The 20472-nt window shown below is 31.7% G+C and overlaps 1 protein-coding gene across 1 annotated transcript in view; it reads left to right on the forward strand.

The window, feature by feature from the left end:
* The window catches only part of LOC126749380 (uncharacterized), a 67059-nt gene extending 47625 nt beyond the window's left edge, over positions 1-19434 (forward strand). Inside the window, exons 8-27 of the mRNA XM_050459047.1 lie at positions 46-288; positions 1333-1505; positions 1570-1834; positions 1888-2067; positions 2117-2401; positions 2981-3130; positions 3181-3373; positions 3447-3925; positions 3981-4157; positions 4202-4339; positions 4393-4503; positions 4555-4660; positions 9878-10149; positions 10199-10314; positions 10373-10481; positions 10532-10644; positions 10704-10844; positions 10896-11094; positions 18623-18976; positions 19031-19434. Of these exons, the coding sequence (XP_050315004.1) occupies positions 46-288; positions 1333-1505; positions 1570-1834; positions 1888-2067; positions 2117-2401; positions 2981-3130; positions 3181-3373; positions 3447-3925; positions 3981-4157; positions 4202-4339; positions 4393-4503; positions 4555-4660; positions 9878-10149; positions 10199-10314; positions 10373-10481; positions 10532-10644; positions 10704-10844; positions 10896-11094; positions 18623-18976; positions 19031-19362 (4136 nt within the window). The 3' untranslated portion in view covers positions 19363-19434. The remainder of the gene's footprint in view (positions 1-45; positions 289-1332; positions 1506-1569; positions 1835-1887; positions 2068-2116; positions 2402-2980; positions 3131-3180; positions 3374-3446; positions 3926-3980; positions 4158-4201; positions 4340-4392; positions 4504-4554; positions 4661-9877; positions 10150-10198; positions 10315-10372; positions 10482-10531; positions 10645-10703; positions 10845-10895; positions 11095-18622; positions 18977-19030) is intronic.
* Positions 19435-20472: the final 1038 nt, after the last annotated feature.

Consider the following 20472-nt stretch of genomic DNA (forward strand, 5'->3'; position numbering starts at 1 on the left):
AAAAAACGCGTTTATTTTTTAATCATTTTAATGAATTATTTTCAGATGAACCAATTGTTCAAGAAGCGATGAGAAATAATGGCAAAAAATTAAGCTTACCAGAAGTGGGGCGTGTTGCTACATTTAACGATAAACCGTTCAACCCCTTGAGTCGAACCGATTTAGGGAATGACGAGATTAAGTATTCGGCCGGGGGTGATAGTCATAATATGGCCAAGAGTATCGATATGGCTCAGAGTAATATGAATAGTAACTTGGAGGGTGGGTTGGCGAGGAAGGAGCTGCCAAGTAAGGAAACCCTTACTTTTTCTAAAGAAATAATTTTTGCTTCTTTCGGACTTCATAATGCTGTAGTTAATAAAATATGATAAACCAATTTTTCTCATGAAATATTTCTTCCATGCTTCTGCCAGGATTCCAGATTCAGAATGATTTATTACCTAGTTCCAGGCAATTGAGGCTATTTTGAACTTCTTCCAGTTCATTTAAAGTAAATTTTCTGTATGCACTACAGCCAAGGAGCTTCACTTAATTATAATTCTCCATCGAATAGGGATCTACAGCTGATTCCACATGCCTGGAAATTGGAAAAAAAATCCATATTTTTATTAGTTTCTATTGGATTCCTTGGAATTGTAGTTGAACAAATATCACAAAAAATGCTGTAATTGATCAAATGATCTCTTATCAACTATATTCAATAAATTTCCTGTTATTAAGATTCCTTTATAAATTATTATAAAGGATGACTTTTAATGTCTGAGAAGTCACTTTTTGTCTATCAGGCTTCTGCCAGGATTCCAGAAAGTAATTATTTACCTGATTCCAGGCAATTGAAGCTACTTGCAATATATTCCGGATTAATTAAAGTAACTATGGAAAGTTGTATTTTGATGACTAATTTGGTGGAGGGTAATTTCAGACTTTGGTGGTAAAACAGTGGAAAGCCAAAGGGGAGTGTCGAATATCAGGGTGTTTTTCTAAATACTTATAAATCAGAAACGAGGCAAGTTAAGATTTTAAAAATTTGTACAAAAATTACTTTTCAAAAATGACTAAACACCTATTTTAGCATTTTTTAGTAAAAATGTACAGAAAGTTGCAATTTTTTTTTTATAAAAATGTTTTCTTTTACAGGAAAATCCATATCAAAATACTCATACTTCAAAAATCAAAAAAGTTAGGATTTTGACAATTGTTATAGAAATTACTCAAATAAAATAATTGAATAAAGATAACTGATTCCTACTCCATCCCCAAAACCTACCCTTATATTCCCAACTACCCTTCTCCCTTCTTAAACCACTTTCCCACCCATTAACAATTTCCTAGGCATGGACTTAACCTTAAACGCCAACAAAGAAGACGATTTCGACAAAATCCAAGGATTGGTCATCGATAACACCAACTCGAACGATAAAACCATAAAAGAAACCCTTAAAAGGCGACAATTAACCCCTTACGACAACATTGCCGAGGGATTCGATCAATCAGCCATTGAAAAAGTACGTATATTAATAATCCAACTCCAATAATAATTCACCAAAAAAAAAAATAACACAAATTTAGCAACCCTTAAACCAAGAAAGCATCGACCTCAATTACCCCGGAGAGTTTGGACAGCAACAGCAGGTATTCCTCAACCCCAGCCAACCCTACGAGTTAATAGAACATAGCACCAGGCATATCCTGATTATCCCGGTGAATACCACCCAATGTCGCGATAATAGTGAGGAGGGTAAGAAGGAGGAGGAAATTGAGCAGCAGAGGGAAGCAGAAGCGATTGGGGAGGCCATCGCCCAAGAGATCCAAGAGACGACCACTTGTGAATGCGGTATGTGAGTTAAAAGAACTTCCCTTAATATAGATTTCTTTCAACCTTTTAAGACTCTACTACTACTACCACCGAAGAGGTGCAAGAGATCGAAGTGGTCCAGTCGGATAAAGAGAAAGCGGGATACAATGAACAACTGAAAAGAGACGTGGAGAAAAGGTCAAAGATCAAAGGTCGTGTGAAGATCATCAAGAAGAAGGGCAGAAGTCAACTGGATGCAGAGGAACTTGATGGTAAGTCTTGTTGTAGTGGTAAGTATTGAGGTTACTGATTAGTTTTTAGAGATGTATGAAGAGGAGGGGCCTGAAGGGCTTTTAACAAGAGAAAAGAGAGCGAGAAAGAAGCACTTGAAAAGAAAGAAGGGCAAGAGGAAGAGGAAGAAGAAGAAAAAGAAGAAGAAGGGAAAAAGGATGGCGGCAGATGATGGCCAGGACTTGGAGGAGGAAAATCGTTTTAAAAGGGCAAAACCGAAACATAAGAAAATTATAATCGTTAAGAAGCATAAAGGGAGGCCCAGATTGCGTCCATATAAGAAGGGTTTTAATGGGCTTGAGGAAGATGACGATGGTAAGAAAAAATTATCAAGTTTCTCATATCTCGAAAAAATAAAGAATATGGAGTTTTCAAAATTTGTGCAGTTATTGCTCATTTAAATTCATTAGACACCTATTTTAGGGTTTTTTAAAAAATTTGCAAAAAAAATTTTTTTTGGGGAAAAATTTATAAACATGCTTATAACTCAAAGATTAAGAAAAATATACTTTTGAAAATTTGTACCATTATTGTTCATTTAAATTCTTTAGACACCTATTTCAGGATTTATCAAAAAAATGTGCAAAAAGCTAAAAAAAAATTTTTTTTGGAAAAACGTAGGTATGTTTCATTTTTAAAATATGAACATGTTCATAACTAGAAAATTAGAAAAGTTTTACTTCTAAAAATTTGTACAACTATCGCCCATTAACAATAATTAGTCATATATTTCAGCATATTTTCAAAAATTATGCAGGGAGCGCAAAAATAACTTTTGTTTAGAAAAAACCAACCTTTTCTCTAAAAATTCATAACTCAAAAGCCATAAGAAATCTATCCTTGAAATTCTGTAGCTAAATTACTCTAATAAAATTAACACAGCTTTTGGCTTAGACGATCAAAACGAGGACGAACCGGCAGCGGCCGAAACAAACGAAGAAAACAGACCGAAAAGAGGAAACAAAAAAAGCAAGAAAATCATAATTATTAAAAAAAAAGGAAAACTGAAAAACCTTCAAAAAAGCCACAATAACGACATCCAAGGTACTTATATAGTTTAATATTCAATAAAAATACAACAAAATTTGTTTAAGACATCTCTGAAGAGGCATCAAAGGAAAGCATGGAAAGTGACGAATATTTAGACCTTGAAGACGCAGATGGAGACTCTGAAAGAGCGAGAAGGGCCGTAAAGAAAAGAAGAAGAAAAAAGAAAAAAAATAAAAGAAAGAAGAATAAAAAGGGGCATAAGAGAGAGGACCTCAGTGATCAAATTATAGATTTAGGGTACGAAAAGAGCTTCTTCTTCCTGTTCTTACTCTTCTGCGAAAAAATTGATGCTTTTAATGGAACATTTCAGTGAAGCTAATCTCAAAAAACAGCCAAATCCAAGACGTCCAACTCGCGACGTAAACGACCAAGACGATCCCTCATTGGTGAATTTTTACGATCTTAACGAGTCCTACGAGATTCCGGGGGAAAACGATTTTATTCCCGCCTTTAAAGGACGCCAATTGAAGTCTATCGAGGCCGAATACGATCCTGCGATCATTCAGGACGTGGGAAACCACGAGGACAAAGAAATCGAGAAGTTCAAGAAGGAACATCACTTGGATGGAGCACAAGCGGTTATGGAGGTAGGTCAGGGGATGCAGGGTATTCCTAATTACAGGAAAAAGTTCCAAGATTACTCCGAGGAGGAGGACTCTTCAGTGCCAAAGCTAAAAAAAAAATTCCCTATAAAAAAGACCAATAACCGGTTGGCCTTCAACCCTGGAGCAACAACTGAAGACAATGACGACGACTACAACTACTCAGACCTCAGTGACATGGAAGATGGTAACTACTCAACGTAAAATAAAAAGACCCGATGAACCAAACATGAATTTAATAGAAAAGGATGAAGACGTGTCTTACTATGAAGAAGACAATGATAAGCTGGATGTGGAGGAGGCTTCCCAGGATACCACAGATCATGAAAACGACAAATTAATAAATCTGGATCGAGTGGATGACGATCTAAAAAACCGCCTGTCAACCATTGCGGAAAACAATATGATTTATAATATTGGTAAGCATATGATTTATATACATCATACCAATAAAATAAAACAGTAGAACTTCCAGAGAGCATTTTATTGGACGCTAAGAATCTGCTGTCAGGTGCTCACGCCCATGGCCAATCCAGGAACAAAGGACACAAGGTGAAGAAAAAAAAGAGAAAACAAGTGAGGAGCGTCAGGGGGCACGGTGGTAAGCAATCTTTTATTTGTTGCGACTATTTCTTATAATAATTCTGAGGTAAGCTAAAAAAAAAAGGAAAAAACATAAGGAGAAAAAGAGACGGCGCACCAAGCATAATAAGGGGAAGCAGCATTTTAGGGTGAATAATCCAAATCACAAGCGAGAATTGAGTGGTAAGGATCATTTTTGTGATTTTTTTTTGTGAATATTTAAATATCTTATAGGTAACGGGGGTGAAAGTGAACGGGGTTTTCAAGGGAAGCCTTTAACGGAGGAGGAGAAGCAGGAAATATTTTTGAAGTATAATCCGGAATTTCAGCGATGGCCCAGGTAAGTGATATGGAAGAGATTAATATAGATACATAGGATAAAGAAGAAAATTATATTTTTTTATATATTATATTTAAAAAAAAATTCAGTACTATTTATGTATTGTCAGTGATCCGTGGCACCCCAGAAAAAAATTATAATACTATTTTTGGCATAATGTATTTAATATTGTTGAAAAAAAAGTGGTGAAGTTGCCGGGGAATTATTTCTGAAAATAATTTTTTTTGTTCTAATGAAATCGAGAGGGCGCAAGTTTAAATCTTTGTAGCGCCAAAATAATGTAATTTCTAGCGGATTTTTTACTTTTTTAATAGAAAATGTATAGCAAATTTAAATTAGCGTTTTTTTTAAATAATTGAGAAAGAGGTTGCATAATTTATTTAATATTTTTCAAAAAACAATTAAAAACATTCATTTTTTGGTGGAGTTTCCGGATAAATTATTTTTGAAATTCAATATATTTTATTGGGACTGATTTTGAAGGGACGCAAGTTCATATCTCTGTGGCGTCAAAAAAATTTAATTTTTAAAAAACTTTTAATTTTTTTAATGGAAAATGTAGCTTATTTCAATTTTATTATCTAGTTTAATAAATATAAAAACAAACGTCACTTTATGTACTGGCCAACGTTTCGCAATAATTTTATTGCTTCATCAGGGCCCTAAGGTAACAAAAAAGACACAATAAAAAAGGATTATTATATATAAACAAAATTTAACTTTTTGGGGTTATGTTGATACCACCAAAAAAATAAAAAACAGAAAAACAAAAAAAAAACAACAAAATCCTAGATTTGAATTAAAAAAAAATTACACAACAAAAAAAAATGATAAAATTGCTTACATAACAGTGTGATTTTGCTTGTCATAAAAAATCATGTTTACAGGACACACAGGTAACATAGAATATATAAAATATTGTTTTTTTAACAAAAACGGTTTAAATTGATGGGTTGTATCACAAACAGTTGCTTTAAAATTGATTCTACGGTGTACAATAATAATTTAGCATCTAGCCAGAAAAACCGGGTATGCGAGAAAACAATAGACGCATTCTTTTTAGTGATAAGAACCAAAACAGTCCCAAAAGTTTACATTTTTATTTGATCTATTAGATTAAAATAAGAAGAACTTAGATTGTCTATATCCGTTCTTTTATTTACCGCATTATTATGTTTTTTTATGTTTATCATTTCGGCTAGAAGTCTCTTTTTAAAAAGCTGCTGTTGGCCTATAATTGTAGTCTTGCCAAAATTAAAATTGTGTCCTGTATTCATTTTGTGCTCAGCTAAAGCAGTAGGGTTTTTTTTAAGGGCTAAATTCCTACAATCATACTCATGTTCGTATAGGCGCTGCCTCAAATATCTACCCGTCTGACCAATGTAACACACATCACACCCAGGGCAAGGTATTTTATAAATAATGTTAGAATGTAAATCAAAGGCGTCTTTAGTTTTAAGCTTCGTAAAGAAATGTTTTCTTATCGAGTTTTCACTTCTTTCTGAGATTTTAATAACATCAGATTTTGATTGTATGGTCTTTTTAATTTTATAAGAAAGTGTGTTAATGTAAGGAATCTTGAAATAAGCCAATTGATTATTTTCATTGTTTCGTGTAATATTTTGAGTAATGTTCTCGGTGTCGTTAATTATTTTTTTAATAATTGATAGGGGGTAGTTGTTTTTCTTTAAAATTGTCTGAACATAATGAAGGTTTTTTTTATGATATTCTGGACTAGAAAGTCTCAAGCACCGATGTTTTAGGTTTTTTATTACATTTATTTTGTGTGTCATAGGATGTTCTGAAAAATAATTTAAAATGCGTTCTGAAAAAGTTGGTTTTTGATACCAATCTGTTTTTATGGTACCATCTGTGGATCTTATGACTTTAACATCCAAAAATGGAAGACTACAGTTAATTTCTTGTTCGATAGTGAATTGTAAACGTGGATGGAAACTATTGAAGACTGATAGAATTTCGTTTTCTTTTTTATTTGGAATTGCCGTGATTATGTCATCAACGTACCTACAGAAAAAAGGTACATTAAAAGATAGTTCAGAAATACACTGATCTTGTAGTTGTGCCATTACAATGTCTGAGCATATTGGGGACATGCAGTTTCCCATTCCTAGGCCAAAAATTTGGGTATAGAAATTTTCACCATGTTGGAAATAATTATTCTCAATACAAAAATTAAAAAGAAAAACAACTGTTTCAAGGTCTAGCGATGTATTAGGCCGGATAAGATGCCACTTTTGGGTGATTATATCAGTTACTAGGTCCATCGGTATATTAGTGAATAAAGAAACAACATCCAACGATACAAGAATATAACCTTCAGGGACTGTTTGCTCTTTAATGTAATTAGCGAAATCAAAAGAATTTTTCACATATCGTTCATCTTTTATAAAAAAATGTTGTAAAATGTTGGACAAAAGTTTTGTTAAATTGTAAAGAGGGGAACCAGTAAAAGAGACTATGGGTCGTAGTGGTGTCCCCAATTTATGAATTTTTGGTAAAAAATAGATTTTGGGAGCAACACCATTATTAATTTTTAACCATTTTTGTTGTTCAATCGATATCATTTTTTTATCAAAAAGTTGTGATATAATTTTGTTAGTTTTACTTTGAATGTTCATGGTAGGATTTTTATTTAATTTTTTATAAGTTTCAGTATCATTGAGAGCATTAACTATCCTTTGGTCAAAGTCATACTTGTTTTGGATTACGGTGCAATTACCCTTATCTGCTTTCGTGATTACAAGCTCTTTATGGTTACGTATAAATTGTATAGTTTTACTTATACTTTTCTTGAAATTATTGTTAGTATTTTTGCAAAATTTGTTTGACTTAATATGGTTTGTAATAATATTTATACACCTATTACGCAAGTCAATCCTAGTTGGTTCATCAAATTTTTTAAAAATGTATTCAATGTCTATGATCAGCTGTTCGATTGGCACTTTGTTAGTGGGGTAAGGAAGATTAAATTTATCTCCTAAACTTAATAGGTATTTTACATCATTCGGAATGTCTATATTTGTTAAATTGATAATCCATTTATCATTAACATTGTAACTGAACATGCAACTATCATTACGTTGTTTGCTAAGTAAAGATTTGAACTTTTTTATTTGATTATTTTTTAATTTATTGCAAGTGATATTAAAAAAACGATCTTGAAAATTGCAGAAAGTTTGGAACATTTCATTAGAAATATTTTTTTATAAAAAATATAAATTTATAAAATACCTTGCTCTGGGTGTGATATGTGTTACATTGGTCAGACGGGTAGATATTTGAGGCAGCGCCTATACGAACATGAGTATGATTGTAGGAATTTAGCCCTTAAAAAAAACCCTACTGCTTTAGCTGAGCACAAAATGAATACAGGACACAATTTTAATTTTGGCAAGACTACAATTATGGGCCAACAGCAGCTTTTTAAAAAGAGACTTCTAGCCGAAATGATAAACATAAAAAAACATAATAATGCGGTAAATAAAAGAACGGATATAGACAATCTAAGTTCTTTTTATTTTAATCTAATAGATCAAATAAAAATGTAAACTTTTGGGACTGTTTTGGTTCTTATCACTAAAAAGAATGCGTCTATTGTTTTCTCGCATACCCGGTTTTTCTGGCTAGATGCTAAATTATTATTGTACACCGTAGAATCAATTTAAACCGTTTTTGTTAAAAAAACAATATTTTATATATTCTATGTTACCTCTGTGTCCTGTAAACATGATTTTTTATGACAAGCAAAATCACACTGTTATGTAAGCAATTTTATCATTTTTTTTTTTTTTTTTTTTGTTGTGTAATTTTTTTTTAATTCAAATCTAGGATTTTTTTTTTTTTTTTTTTTTTTTTGTTTTTTCTTTTTTTGGTGGTATCAACATAACCCCAAAAAGTTAAATTTTGTTTATATATAATAATCCTTTTTTATTGTGTCTTTTTTGTTACCTTAGGGCCCTGATGAAGCAATAAAATTATTGCGAAACGTTGGCCAGTACATAAAGTGACGTTTGTTTTTATTCCTACGATCCCATCCCACAATTAAACTCAAGATTTCAAACCTATAGGATCGCAACTAGAATTTATTAATAAATATACCTTGACGAAAAACGGTTAATTAATATACCAATAATTTTAATTTAAAAACTGTATTTTTGAACCTAGATGATGAAAAGTGGTCTAGAACCACAACAAACTGATTTTTTTTGAAAATCTAATGACTTATCTTAAAAAAATTGAATTTTTAATAATTTGCAATAAAAAAATGGCACAACTGCTGCAATTTTCATAGTGATAAAATATGGTTTTTTCACGTTTTACTTGAAAACCTTAAGGTTATGTGACAAAAGTATAAATACAAAAACTACAGATTTTTTTATCTTATATAATTATCTTAAATAACATTTTTTCTCAGGCAATTATTTTCTGCAAAAAAAAACGTTTTTTATTAACTCTACCTTTACCCCCCCACCCACCCCACACAACTTACCAGTAAGAAATTATTTTTAAAAATCATTGTTTTCCAAATTAATATGCATGAATAATATCGTCGTTAATATCTAATCTTATAACCCAGTTTGTTTATTTGATATAATTATATATTTGTATATTAATGAATATTTAATACAAAAACAGTGCTATAAGATTGGATATTATGGACGAAAAACGGTGATTTTTCAAAAGAATTTCTTACTGGACAAAGGTTTGGGGTGGGTGGGGGGGGTGAGGGTTATGTTGATAAAAAACAATTTTTTTGCAGGAAATATATATTCAATATTTAATTTAATACCACTGTTTATTTAAATTTAATATAATTATGAATGTCAGGTTTCCCAATAAATTATTCCTGAAAATCATTTTTTTGTTCTGATGAAATCGAAGGGGCGCAAGTTCAAATCACTGTAGCTCCAAAAAAAAAATTAGAAACCCCTTTTGATTTTTTTAACTTACTTTCACACTTCAGAAAAATTCAAATTTTTTGGTGCAGTTTCCAGGAAACCAATTAGGCAAATAAGTCTCTATGGATCTCATTTTAAGCGTCAAACACTAAATCCACACGAATTCAACCCCTCCCCCCCCTTAACACCCCAAAAAAATTGACCACCACTCGTCATTTCTTCCAAAATATTCCAAAAATAATCAAATAATATTTAACGCAGATTCCAAACAAAAAAAAAAAAACTCTTCAACTTTCAGATTCATCGGTGACCAGCGTCGATCTGAAAGGAACCTGGACAACCCGAACCCATTCCCCATATCCAACGAGTACCTACTCAATCCAAAACTAGACTTCGTGAAGCGTCAAGAACCCTCTGAAGAACCAACACCTGAAGCAGAAGAAACCTCGGAAACCAGTTCCACTGAGGCTCCCACATCCGAATCTGTTCAGGGAGAATCAGTTGAAGCTTCTAGTAGTGAAGCGAGCTCCGAAGCTGCTAATGAGGCAGAAGAACCCTTGACAACCAAAGGTAGATACTCGTTTGTAATTATTTTAAGTTGTTTAATTGTTACTTTTAGTTGAAACAGCTTCAAATGAGGCCCCAATAAGTAGCGTATCGCAAGACGTAAACCAGGCTGCCCAAGAAGTACTTGAAACGATCAATTCGGATGTCTTGGAGAGTACTGGGGTTGCTGTAAGTATCATGACACAACGTTTTATATTAAACAATTATTAAAGAGTTCTTGTTACAGTTTGTTGGTGGTGTTGGAGAAGCAGCTGGTGCAGCGGCATCCGCCAACTCATCTACTGAATCTTCTACCAAGTTTGTTTTCACTACTATAGCCGAAGACTTGACAGAAGGTACTTCTAAACTTTGAACTATTTCTTAATAGTTTTCTTTGATATTTCAGATACTAATTGCGACATGTCTCATACTATATCGATATGTCCGGAAGAGACGGGCAGTCATGTGCCGATTACTGTCACTAGTGTTTTGCCCTTGATCCAAGAGAGCGCCACTGGGGTAAAAATAAAATTAACCCCCTTTATTATTAATTGAATGGTGTAATTGTCCAATTTTAGATGAAGGTGAACATAACAAAAGATGAATTTTTGGATCTGAACGAGATTGTCGGTGGAGAGCTGCCCAGGTACGTTGTGAGGGATTCCTTGTCCAGTGCCAGAGGGAGTGTGAGGCACGGCCTAAAGACTTCCAAATATAATGTAAGGAATTCTGATAAAGGTTCAAGGGGGTTATTCGTGGTAAAATTACAGATGAATTTGCAATTGGCAAACTTCAATAGTAGCGCCGAAACCGGGATGATACTGAACGAAATGACCAATTTGATGTTGAAGTTGAAGTATCACACCACTTGTCAAAGTTTACCGGCCAATTTGCTCAGATATGTGAAAATTATTACGCAGAACGAGATGGACGATCCTATGTGGAAAATTAAGGAGATGAATGATATAGGTAAAATGGGCAAAGTTTAAAAGAATTTTAATTCTGACTTGCTTAGTGTAGAAAAAACAATGTGGTAAAGAGATGATGGGTTTTGAGAAGTTTTAAGTCAAATTTCGAGTGAGTTCATCCTATTTCTATAATCAAACTGTATGTATTTTCATCCACTTCATATATTAAATTAAATCTATTTTCTAACAATATTTGTTCGCCATATTACCCTCATATTGAAATTTTTTGAACTATTATTTAAATCATTTTGCTTAATAACTTTCATGGTTTTTGAGTAGTGGGCATTTTGATATGAATTTCCTTATGAAATTTTTTTTTTATAAAAACCAATTTTTCTATAACTTTCTGTACGTTTTTGAATAAATGCTAAAATAAGCGTCCAATGATTTTAATTCAGCATTTTTTTTAAAACTTTTCTAGTTTTTGAGTTAAGAGCATTTTGATATAGTTTGATTTTCCTATAACAAAAACGCGCTCATTGAAAAATTTGTTTTTAGAGCTTTTTGTACATTTTTCAAAAATCCTGAAATAGGTGTCCAATCATTTTATTCTAGCAATATTTGCACAAATTTTCAAAAACCTAACTTTTAAGGTTTTTGAGTTATGAGTATTTTGATACAAATTTTCTTATAAAAAACAAATACTTGAAAAAAAAATTACAAATTTCTCTATTTAAAAAAAAAAATCTGATATAGGTGTTCAAACATTTTTAATGACCAATTTTTGTAAAAATTTTAAAAACCTAACTTTTACACTTTTTAAGGTATAAGCATTTTGATAGAAATTTTCAAATAAAAAAAACTTTGTTTTTTGTAAAAAAAAAAATTTTTACAACTTTTTGTACATTTTTCAAAAAATGCTCAAATAGGTGTCCAGTCATTTTAATTGAGCAATTTTTGTATACATTTTGAAAATCCTAAATTTTATGGTTTTTGCATTATGAGGATTTTAATTAAGATTTTCTCATAACAAAAAACCTTTTTTTTTTTTTAAAAAAATTACAAATTATTGTACATTTTTCAAAAAATGATTGTCAAATCAGTTTATTTGAGCAATTTTTACACAAATCCTTAATATTCTAATTGATTTTTGAGATATGAGCATTTTGATACGGATTTCCTTATAAAAAAAATTGATTTTTCTATAAAGAAAATACTTTAAAAAAAAATTACAACTTTTTATACATTTCTTAAAAACTGTTAAAATACGTGTCCCGTCATATTACTTTAGCAATTTTTGTACAAATTTTCAAAAGCGTTACTCTCAAACTTTTTGAGTTTTGAGCATTTTGATATAAATTTTCTTATAAAAAAATACTTAAAAAAAGTGTACAACTGTCTCTACATTTTTATTAAAAAAAGCTAAAATAGGCGTTTAATCATTTTTGTTGAGTAATTTTCGTACAAATTTTCAAAAACCCTACTTTCCTAGGCGTATATTTAGAAAAACACCCCCTTAAAAAAGAAATCATTTTTGTTTCAAATTATTATTTTCAAAAATAATCAACTTTCCAGTTTTCAGTTTTCCATAAAGTTTTGGGTCAAGGTGAATTTCATAAAACACTGTAGCGCGTAACTCGGTTCAAACCAATTTATTTCCAACCCGTGTGAGTCATACCTACCATCCAACCACAAAAAAAAAAATACTAAGTTCAGACAAGCAAATTTTGTTTTAAAAGATTCAGAGATTTGGTGGCCGCCAGCTTTTAGACAGTGGAGAAGGTAGTGGGAGAAATTTTAATAAGAGCGCCACTTGATTTAAATATTTTACACCAAACCCTGATATATTATGATGGTAATATAAGCCCCCTTTATTAATCAAGAAAATGATGACCTATATTTATGCTTGTACCTAGATCCTAAAAGCTGAAAATAATTTGGGAAAAACTCAAATTGCAATCCATAGTTCCACCAGATTGTTATAATCATCCGAGAATTCACATAGTCACTTCCATTTGTATTAAAAAAAAATTAAATTCCACGGAGATATTTAAATTTAGATAATTATTCAAAATTAAATAAATAAAAAAATTGATAAAAGAATTAAGAGTTACTTGAGGTATGCTTAAGGCGAGGAATTAGTAAAAAAAAAACAAATCCGCATTGAACTACTGTTCAAGGGGAAAATCCAAAACGTGATCACGTGTTGTTTACAAGAAGTATATGTTTGGAGCCTAATTTGGAGCCTAATTTGGCCCTAAAATACCTTTTACAAGTTCTAGTCAAGTCACATCAAGGTTCAAATTTGAAAGCCTATTAATGGTATGTTGGTGCAATAAAACCTGTTAACCAACAACCAACATTATGACTAAATATGTTATTTGTAGCAAATAGCCGATCCCTTACAAGGTGATCTAGGCTCAATGTCAAAATCAATTATGTCGATGATCGACTCAAATGGAAACCCTCAGGTTAATAATAATAGACTTAGCAAAAACCCCTTAACGTTTTTGTTTTACATAAAAGAAAATAAACCCATAAAATTCAAATTAATAAATCAACCCCCAACTCTAAATCAACCGTTCAATAAGAAAAAAATAAAATAAAATGTGCAAAAACTTGCGTGTCCTCTAATCTCTTGTGTATTTTGGCTAAGGTAGCTTAACTCGACAGCTCTGGAACCAGTCAGCTACTACCAGGGTAACGGCCACATGGGCAAGTCGATTTCAGGCAAGTTCCAATCCAAGTACAATGCTCAGTCCAGGCTGTGCTAAGTGAGCCTCCTTAAGCCGGTTTCCAACAGTGTTGGGATGACCAGAAGAAACCAGAGAATAGGAAGAGACTAGAGAATAGAGGAGAGGCCTCTAAGGTGGTGAGCGAGGCCTAGAGTCTCGTTTTGTGGTTAGAAAATTTCAAAATCCCATAAATGGTGTGGGAGCAGCCGACCAAATCCAAAAATATCAGGTCAATCCGAAATCCTCTCGGCTATAACTTCCCACTAGACGTTCATCAAATTAAACCCCAAAAGCCTAAAAAAAAATAAATTGCATTACTATCAAACCCCAAATTCCATTTATAAAACTGTAGATCACACAACATTTTCAAGCCGATACCAAAACCCATAAACTTTTACCCGAATTTATATGAAATCCCATGTTACATGCTTAGGGCAAAATCTGCATCGCTGCATCCTTTTAGGGCAAAATGGTGTTGTTACCATTAATTTTCGTTGATATTTAAAGGACGCAGGTTCAAAACTTCGTAACCTTAAAAGAAAATTAATAAGGCTTTTTATTTCTTTTTAATAAAAAAAAATTCTACTACGATGCGTAAAGTTCTCAGTTTTCCCTTCACAGGGTTTATAAAGTTTCAATATTTCATGCTTTATTTAAGAGATTTTTCATGATAACGCTAGAAGTACTTCAGAGATTTTAATCAGATTTTTATTCAAAGTTAAAGCAACTTATAAAGAACAACTTGATATATGAAGCATTTTTGCAGCCTAAACACTTTCTGAATAACACCCATATTTATAAGAGATAAACCCGGACGACGATAAAATTCTAATATGACATGCTTTATTTAAGACGTTTTTCATGATAATTCCAGAACTGCTTAAAGGATTTTAATGCGGTTTTCAGTCAAAGTTAAAGCAACTTATAACGAGCACTTTGATATATGAAGCATTTTTGTGGCACAGGTACTGTCTAAGTTACACCCACATTTACGAAGGATGTACCTGGTCGAAGCTAAAATTAACATTTTGAAAATGCAATTCGACATTGTTTATATACTTTCCATGATAACTCCAGAACTACTTAAAGGATTTTAATAAGGTTTTCACTTAAATTTAAAGAAAATCATGGATTATAAACTTGAATCTTTTGACATTTCGATAGGCGTTAATTTGTCCAAGTTTTTAATTACTACTTTAGGTAAAAAATTCAAAATGTTAAATACGGAGTTCCACAAGGCGAAATACTCTCACTTTTACTCTTTTTGTTATTTTGCAATAATTGAGGCGATTATCTAGAACAATTGAACCATCATAGAATTTATCAATTTGTGGACGACACCTCACTGAATAATTTCCCACTTGTCTGAGATTAAGCTTACAGAGATTACAATATAATTTCTTTGCGTCTTTGTTGATTCAGCAAAGGCGTTTAATACGGTTTGCTATAAAACTTTATTAAAAAAATTATGAAATTGAATTCTCAATTAAATATCCTTCTCCCAGTTTACAAATTAGAGGAGGATGGAAACTAAGTGATATTTTTCTTCTAAAATTGGACCAATTAAACCCAAAAAACACTATTTCTTGATGATCCAGACACTAATAATAAAATCAAACTATGATATAGAAATAAGAGAAAAAGTTGAATTCTTAATTATACAGTGTGTCCCAGGATGAGCGAATTTATACGTAAAAATGACTGGCATCCAACCCTGCTTGATTAAAAAATAAAATTTAGCATATTTATATTTTTTAAAAATCAAGCATACCTTGTAATGAGCATTTTTTAAATTTTATGAATAGGTAAAGTAGTATTTCTAGGCAAGATATAAGAAAAAGTTGTTTAGATTTCAAAATTATGCCCGAATACCAAATTTCATAACCATAGGCCTACTTTAATTTTTACATTTCGTGTACCAATTAATTTTTTTATTCATATTTAATTATTAGAGAAAAACTAACTAATTTATTTATCTAATAGTTAAATCGCTGATCTAAGAATAACAAACCATCCTCAAAAATATGTTTGTAATAAAATTTACATGGTACGTCTAATTTAACAAAAACATTTATTTTATTTACTTATTTTAAATTTATTTAATGTAGCTACCTCGATTATCGAAACATTTTTCAATATCCTTCCTAAACATTAAAAAAAAAATTTCTAATATCTTTAATAGAAATTAAATTACTTAGTAATTCTAGTAATTCCCTGTTATTTGGTAATAGCCGGGAATAAACAATTTGCTTGAACCGATCCCATAATAGGAATCAGAAATGGTTAAATCTGGTGACCTTGGCGGCCACTCAATTGTTATCCAATATTAATATTTATTTGGTTTTTGTTTAAACTTTTAAAAAAAGGAAAAAATAATTGAATAGAAATACTACTTTAACTACTCATAAAATTAAAAAAAAAGGCTCGTATCAAAGAATGCTTGATTTAAAAAAAAAATAAAAATATTCCAGTACAAAATTTTTTGTCATTTTTACATATAAATTTGCTCATCCTGGGACACACTGTATATCCTTGTCCCAGTTTACAAATTAGAGAAGGATAAGAACAAATATACCAATTAGTACCAATTAAACCCAAAAAACCCTATGTCCAGACGATCCAGACACTGTCAAACCTATTGCTTGTGGAGTATTCCAGAATACTGTTTTGGGACCACTCTTATTTACTATTTATATAAATAATTTGCTTATGAGCGAGTGGGAGGGGGAGGGGCAGTTGTTTGCACTTTATCACATTTAAAGAAGTTGCCTGAAATAATACATTTAATTGGTCTCAAATTAACAAATTAACATTGAACACGCCTTTCTCTTTTGAAATAAATCTCTTTTGACCCTTGCACAACCTAATAGTATATGCCTTAATTTATTCTCATATAAATTATGGTATTGTGGCTCGGAGTAAAACAGTAACGGCATAATTAGGTATTTACGAAAACTAGAAGTAATTAAAAAATGAAACCTTACTGCAACTTTAAAAGTATATAAAATTTTAATTTATACATATAAGAGAACAATCACATCAATTAACCTAAAAATGTGCTCTACTTTCATAATAATTATTACCTGACCCTTTGTTAATTCGCCAGGCAATTTTCAGGCAGCACTTTTGTGAGTAAAAACAAAGGTCAGGACACAAAGTCACGGTCTCATCAAATCCATATAATTTCTTAAAAAAGCTTAAAAGCTACACGTGTTTCGCTCCTGTCGGAGCATCATCAGGCCTACACAGATCACATTACAACTGATTGTAATGTGAGTGAGTAAACTGAGTTGTAATGTGATCTGTGTAGGCCTGATGATGCTCCGACAGGAGCGAAACACGTGTAGCTTTTAAGCTTTTTTAAGAAATTATATGGATTTGATGAGACCGTGACTTTGTGTCCTTATCTTTGTTTTTGTTTTCGTTTGGTCTCTTAGAGAAAAATGGATGATAAGTTTCTACTTTTGTGAGTCTTGTACCCTCAGTTTTGCCATTCTTAGTTTTTTTTATAGTCTAGTCTTAAATCGGTTTTATTGTATGATATCCTATTTTTTAGTTCACTGTATCTGTTTAGTTTTGTTTAGCCGACTTTGGCAATGACTTTTTACCTTATTATTGATTTGTCGATTAATATCTTTACTATACCGGGTGTTCGAAAAATAGACGGAGATATTTCAATGGGAGATTCCTTGTAAAAAAATATGAGAAAAAGTCTCTATAAACATGGATCTGGAAATGTACAGTTTTCAATATACCGGGTGATGAATTTTTTTTCAAATATTATTTTTTTATTAATATTAAAACTCGATTCTTTTCAAATTTGGCAGTATTACTTGTTGTATTAAGAGGCTAATTTAGCCCTAATTAGATTAAAATTATAAGGTCCCGGGGGACATCTTGGCAAATATTATTGGCAAAAAATGTACACCACTGCCTTTTTTTTAAACTTTAATATTTGTTGTTTTAGCTTTTAAAAATACAACTTTTTCGCCTCTCGTATTTTTTTCGTATCTCACTTCGTTTTCGACACAAAAAAAAATAAATACCGTTTTATTGCACACCACTGGACATAATTGGTTTATTAATTTTTGGTAAAAAAATCACCGGTGCCTGGGAAAAGAAAAATAATTTCTGCATGGAGGTTTGACATTGACATTTTTTGACATTTGAAGGGTCAGTTCTCCTGGAAAAATAATTAATATTAATAAACAATTATTAATAAAAAAAAAATTATCACCCTGTATCTTGAAAACTGTGCATTTCCGGACCCATGTTTATACAGGGTGTGCCAACAAGGTGTACGGCTAAGATAGCGCCTTAACTATACGAGGTAGAGCAAAAAGTTCTACAGCAAAGTTACTTAAGAACTAATATATTTATGCATACTGGGTATGTCACAAAAAAGTTACTATAAAATATGATTTTTTTTTTAAATGGTACGCCCTGTATATTATGGGACTAAAATGTGAGGCAAAAAGAGTACTTTTATAATTTTAATTTTTTTATGTTATTTTTTGCCTTTTAGAGGGTTCGTTTAAAAAATTATAATTAACTTAAAATTTATTCTGCGCCTATGAAACTTGTACCACAGTTAGTCTAGGGTACTTCCTCTCGGATGACTATGATAATTTGTAATTTTTTAATACAGGGTGTTTTTAAAAAACTTTCAAACATGCTAAAATTAAATACGATTATAATCTATGAAAATTAGGTTTATTGTACTACGATGCACCCCATATACAGTATAAGGTATCTTACGGTTTTGAGAAATAAATAAATAAATAACATTGAGAGTCTAGACTCTAGGGGACGCTTTAATCATTACACAACATCAGACGATTCTTTTCCTTCTAGACTTTGACGAACACCAGAGCAATTACGTGTTCCGCACCGGTCAAACCGAGAACATCCAGGACAAAGTGGACGTGCTCAAGGAGCTCCTAAACAGGTTCAATAACCTGCCGGCAGATTGTAAGGAACGAGCCGAACCTGTGAAGGAGTACATCATGTCCCACCTGAACATGGCCAACCAGATTTCCGGTGTAAAAGTGGAAGTTACCACCAAGGCAAGTGGTAACAAAACCGGAGGTTCTGCGCCTTCGGGACAACCTAGTGGAGGAACCTCTTCTTCTTCTTCTTCTTCTTCTACTAGTGCTGGTGGCGGTGTTACTTCTGGAGGGAGTAGCGAGAGCCCTAAAGTAAAAAAAGGTTAAATCATAATTAACTATTAAAAATGTTTAATAAAATTTAATAAACCGTTAGAAATAAACCAAAGAGACTTGGAAATCGACCATCGGGATACTCGGGTGCTCGATGATCGGATGATGGAAGAAGGTCTTCAGAATCAGAACGCGGACGCCAATGAGGTGATTGAAGATCACGATAAAAAAAGTAAAAGAGACTTAAATAATATTCATGGTATCAGTACGTCTACCTCACCTCAATATGGGAGGCTTGCTGAGGCAGTGAGGAGTGTCAAAAATAAGAGGGCCATACTAAAGCGGATCAGTCAAATATATGGGAGAGTAAAAGGTGAGGTGAAAAGGAAAACTAACGAAAAAGGTTTCGAGCAACCGAGAGTGATCGATTTTTAATTTTAATTTTATATATATATTTTTTTATTCTGATAATTATTGTAAAAATAAAAAGTATTTTATGAGAGTTTACTCGGTGTTTTCGAGAGAAATAAACCGCAAAAGGGAAGTCAAGATAATCTGTTTTGGGGGCGGAAAGTTTTCATGCGGAAACAAGGAAACTCGGAGATTTAGTCACTTAGCCCCTTCGGTTTTCTAAAAATAATTCTTTCAAATAATAACGTCGGGTATGTTGCACCTGGGCCTCCTCCTTTTTTAAGTGAGGAGGGGGGGGGGAGCAATTGGATTTTTTAAAAATATTTGTGGTTTTGTTTAGGATTTTACAAGTAGGATTAGTGATATTAAGGAACTGAATTAATCAGTTGGTTATTAAAAATTAGACAAAAATGAGTAGCATATCGATGGGTTTTTGGGTGAAAAGTTGTAAATTGAATTTGTAAAAAAATTATCTGAAAAAGAGTAAAATGTTGATGGGTTTATTATGTTTTTAAAAACGTTTATGATTTTAGGATAGGAGTTTATTTTTTCACTTATTTCATTCTTAAAATCGTTTGTTAAAAAACCTAATATTCTTTAATATAACAATCAAGTAGACAGAATTTTTTTAAAAAATCTTAATCAACTAGAAATAATCCAAAACAGTTATACTCCTGTGAAATCTATATTATTAAAACACTTTTATCTACCTACATCTGTGATATATTAAGAATTTTTATACTGACAGACAGATGTAACACAAATCAGTTGCTCAACTCTGTCCTATACAAAGACTTAATAAAATTCAATAAATTACTTGTGATCATTAAAACTTGTGATAATTTGACACACTTCAAGAGGTTTTTGAGCTAATTTATTTTAGACAGGTTGTAAGTTTTGTTCATTTTATTTAATTTTAATATGTGAGTGTGCGTGTCTGATTTTTTTTCTTTACATTGTGTGTCTTACGTTAATTTTATTTATGCAGCTTTAATCAATTTTTGACTTTTCTTATTAGTATAGGTTTAGTCTTAGATATTAGTTTTCCTTACAAAAAATTCCGATTTTTTTAGTTTTGTTTGCATATTTATGTGGCCTTCATACATTTTATAATTCACCACAGAAACTAAGTCA

This window comes from Anthonomus grandis (genome assembly GCF_022605725.1).
Source record: "Anthonomus grandis grandis chromosome 1 unlocalized genomic scaffold, icAntGran1.3 Chromosome127, whole genome shotgun sequence".
Taxonomy (NCBI): Eukaryota; Metazoa; Arthropoda; class Insecta; order Coleoptera; family Curculionidae; genus Anthonomus; species Anthonomus grandis.